Source organism: Helobdella robusta, assembly GCF_000326865.2.
Source record: "Helobdella robusta unplaced genomic scaffold HELROscaffold_59, whole genome shotgun sequence".
NCBI lineage: Eukaryota > Metazoa > Annelida > Clitellata > Rhynchobdellida > Glossiphoniidae > Helobdella > Helobdella robusta.
The window spans coordinates 119303-123164 of NW_008705322.1; the positions used below are offsets into that span (position 1 = coordinate 119303).

General features: G+C 40.0%; 1 protein-coding gene across 1 annotated transcript; it reads left to right on the forward strand.

Moving 5' to 3' along the window:
* Positions 1 to 1871: 1871 nt before the first annotated feature.
* On the forward strand, positions 1872 to 2858 carry HELRODRAFT_180065 (hypothetical protein; the record flags this gene model as incomplete). The annotated part of the gene is made up of 2 exons (XM_009028855.1): positions 1872 to 2176; positions 2714 to 2858. The coding sequence occupies 2 exons, from the start codon at positions 1872 to 1874 to the stop codon at positions 2856 to 2858; spliced, it is 450 nt and encodes a 149-aa protein (XP_009027103.1).
* Positions 2859 to 3862: the final 1004 nt, after the last annotated feature.

Consider the following 3862-nt stretch of genomic DNA (forward strand, 5'->3'; position numbering starts at 1 on the left):
AAATGATATTAACTACCAAAGAACACGTGTGTTTGTTGTTGTTGCATGTTGAGACTTGTTTGCTGGTCTTTGATCTCTCTTTGCTTGCTGAAGCATGATTGAGATGGCGATTGGACTTTTTGCGACTAGTTGTTGCCACAGCCTCAGAATAATAACTGCACGGTGGCACGCATTTTTTAGAATTTTCAGCAAACCGCTTGTGGTACCAGCAAATATTTCTTAGAACAGCTTCATCGTGTGACAGGCTTCGCTCACAACGTCCACAAATTTGTTCGGCAAGTTTTGGTACGGCGTCGCGTGACTTTTTGTTATTGCAATCATGCAACTGGTTGACAACAGCTGCTAATTGATGCAGTGAGTCGTTCAATGATCCTGCGCTAGTTGACTTTGTTAAATGTTCCACTGACTTTTTCTGCGAAAAAGAATATTTATTAATTAAATTCTCCTTCAATACATTGTACGTAGTTGCGGAGACGATTTCATCCTCTATTTCTTCGATCGTCTCCAACGATAAACTTTCTAACAAGAGTTGGTGAAAAACTTTTTTGTCGCTGATTCCCCGACATCGTAGCACGCTCTCAAAATAGATGAACCACGCCTCTACGAGCGTCGTGCTGAAAGGATTGAGTCGCAGCGGCATTGTTGTGTCTGAAGCGCCTGTTTTCTTCTTTTCAAGGCGAGAGCTGCATTTGACGAGTTTGTCCTTCATAATGTCTTTTTTTTCTTGGCAGAGATCAAATTTTGCTGACATTTTAACAAATAAACACGTGCTCCAACAAAATTTATTCACTAAAGAAACACACAGCCAACAAGGACGATGAAACGAAGAGTACTGTTCTAATTGCCCCTTAAAACACTAATCTAGCGCATAGATATTAAAATAGGGATGGGCGGTATTTCTGTATAAATATATTTTGCTTGAGAATAAGCGATTCGATCCCATACAATAATAATAAGGAAAATAAATATATATTAACAGTGTCAATAATAATTTATCTTAATAAATAATTAATAAGTACGGTTGCGCATATATGCGATGAGAAAAACAACTTTAACGCACAAGAAATCACGTCAACTTGAAGGAACTATAATGTAAATACAAATTAATAACTTGAATAATAATCGTATTGAGCAACGAAAAGGTTTCTGCAAAATTGAATATTGCAAAGTAATAAACAAATTTTAGAAACCAATTACCATTTTTTTCACGCGTGTATGGACTTCATGTCTGTTCGTTTCTGAGTCTTGTAATAGATGTTCGAGGACTTCCCATGGAATTTAAATTCAGTATACCAATTAATGAGTATAAAAAGCTTTTAAAAGTTTTACTTATTTATATAAAAATCAACAAAAATCACAACCATTACAGTTATGGTCATTATCATCATAACAGCAATTGCTATCATTATCATCATCATCGTCGCAATCAATGCTTTCATCATCGCCATCACCTTAACGATCACAAAACTAACTTACTAAGTCGTTAACAAGGCGATCAATTAATTTTATTTTTTATTCGATTTTTAAATCATTAATTATATTATTTCCCATGCTTTTTAAGTTTAAATCATTCTTACATTTTATGTATGTATGTATGTATTTATGTATGTATGTATGTATGTATGTATGTATGTATGTTAAAACCAAATCAGCGATGAGTGACACTAAACAGTCAAACATCTGAAAAAATCGGTTAACAATTGATATCTTGTTATTCGCTCACGTCGGCGTTTAATTGAACATTTTCGGTAACACAGACGCGCAAAAACCTTTGCAGCAAACAAGATATATGATTCATGGCAAAAAATAGCTCTCTGCTGTCGCCGGACCGGCCACTTATCATTTTGCAAATCTTTTTAAAAAATATTGAAATGTTGTTGTCCATCGGGCCAAGAACCTCGATGCAAACAGGTAAAAAATCCATCGAGGGCAGGCCACCTTCATATTTTTTAAACTTTTCATCCGATGCCCTGGTTGCGGCCAAACCACTTTCCTTGGTGGTTAAGTGCACGTACCGTTCCGCTAATGTGCCCGAAACGGTTACGTCCCACGCCAGGCATCTACCGGCTCTCCAAGAAATCAACGTGCAGCCATCCGGACGTTTTCCATCCAACGCGGAAATTCCCGAGGGCTCTTTAAGAACGGGTATTGAAGCCTTGGAGAAAAGCCGGCAGATGTAATCCTTTAATGCGGAATGGCGCAACTGACGACCTCCACCTAAACGACAGACCAGGCCGTGGTGACCGAGTTCGTTAGCTTCCGCACCGCACCTACACAGATATTTATGGTGGACCGTTAAACCCAGACGAAAACCAATGGCCATCCTGACCGTCTCATCATCCAGTCGGGTACCCACCGATGAGTTGGGCCAGGATCTCAACCAACCGCAGCTCGCGTCGCTTGACGCGGCCAGCAGACGAGCCGAAGTTGCATCGTCGGGATTAGAGGACAACAAAAACTGAAAAGTTGTTTTGTATGCCTCTTCCAACAACCGAGCTTGAAAATGTTTTGCTCGGTTGGGTGATGCTGGTGGGGTACCAAGATTCGTGAAAAATTGCCGGAGCAGGGCAGACTGCAGGTCGAGCGTGGCAGCGGCAGATGATTTGTAAACAATAGGTGCCAGCTGGACCACGCTTAACAACCCCAGTCCCCCAAACCGAACCGGCAACTGGGCCTGAGACCAGCCCCTGTCTGTCAACTCAAAATTGCATAGGGCTGACAAAGCTGACCTCAGGGCACCATCGAATCCGCCCAAAATGGATGCATCAACCGAGAAGGATGTACGAAGGAAGTACATCAATCTAGGCAAACTAAGGGCGTTGCGGACGATGGTCAGCGCGTCGTGGACCGGAAGATGAGACACTCGGTCGAGGGCGAATTTCAGCTCTGCGAGTTTTTTATTAAAAAAAGTGTTTTGAAACTCACTCTCCATCAATGGGGTGCCCAAGAAGCTCAATGATGCCTCAGACACTAAGGGCACTTCCGCCAGTGTCTGTGGCATTTCAAAAGAGTCGTTTGCGTACAATTCGCATTTTTTAATATTAAGCTCAAACCCAATGATGGAGGCATTGTCTTTTAAAGACAGGATATCAGTAGCTAAAATTGCACCCTCGGCGGCCAAACCTTCTTCAAAAAAAATTCCATAATTAACGATTCACAATTTGGATTTCGAGAGAAGTACTCGACTGAGCTGGCAATAATAGAATTGATCAGAAAAATAGGGATCGCAGCAGAAAACAAAAAATACATCGTAGGCACGTGCCTTGATCTCTCGAAGGCATTCGATTGCATCAACCACAACATCTTGCTGGCGAAACTAGACCATTATGGAATACGTGGCTCGCAACTGAAATGGTTCAGAAGTTACTTATCGGAGAGAAGTCAATTTGTTAGCTGGCAGGGTACATGCTCGAGCGAAAAATTAAACCAAATTGGAGTACCTCAGGGCAGTATTTTGGGTCCATTGCTATTCATTGTCTTCATCAACGATCTCCCGAAAGTTTCAACATTCTTTGATTACATTTGCTTCGCAGATGATACTAATCTATTCAGTACAGGCAAAAACATCGATGAACTCATCTTGAAGACTAATAGTAAAATTAAAAAGGTTGTCTCATGGTTTGAATGTAATATGTTGACATTGAATAGCAGAAAAACTCAAATGATTATTTTTGGCCCAGTCCAATATTTAAACTACAAGGAGCCATATAAGATTGTAATAAATAATTCGGATATTCTCGAAAGCAAAACTGTTAAATTTTTAGGAGTAATATTGGATCAAAAATTATCGTTTCAACAACATGTTCGATATGTTTGCACAAAACTAGCAAGATAAATTGGTCTATTAAATAAAATAAAATTT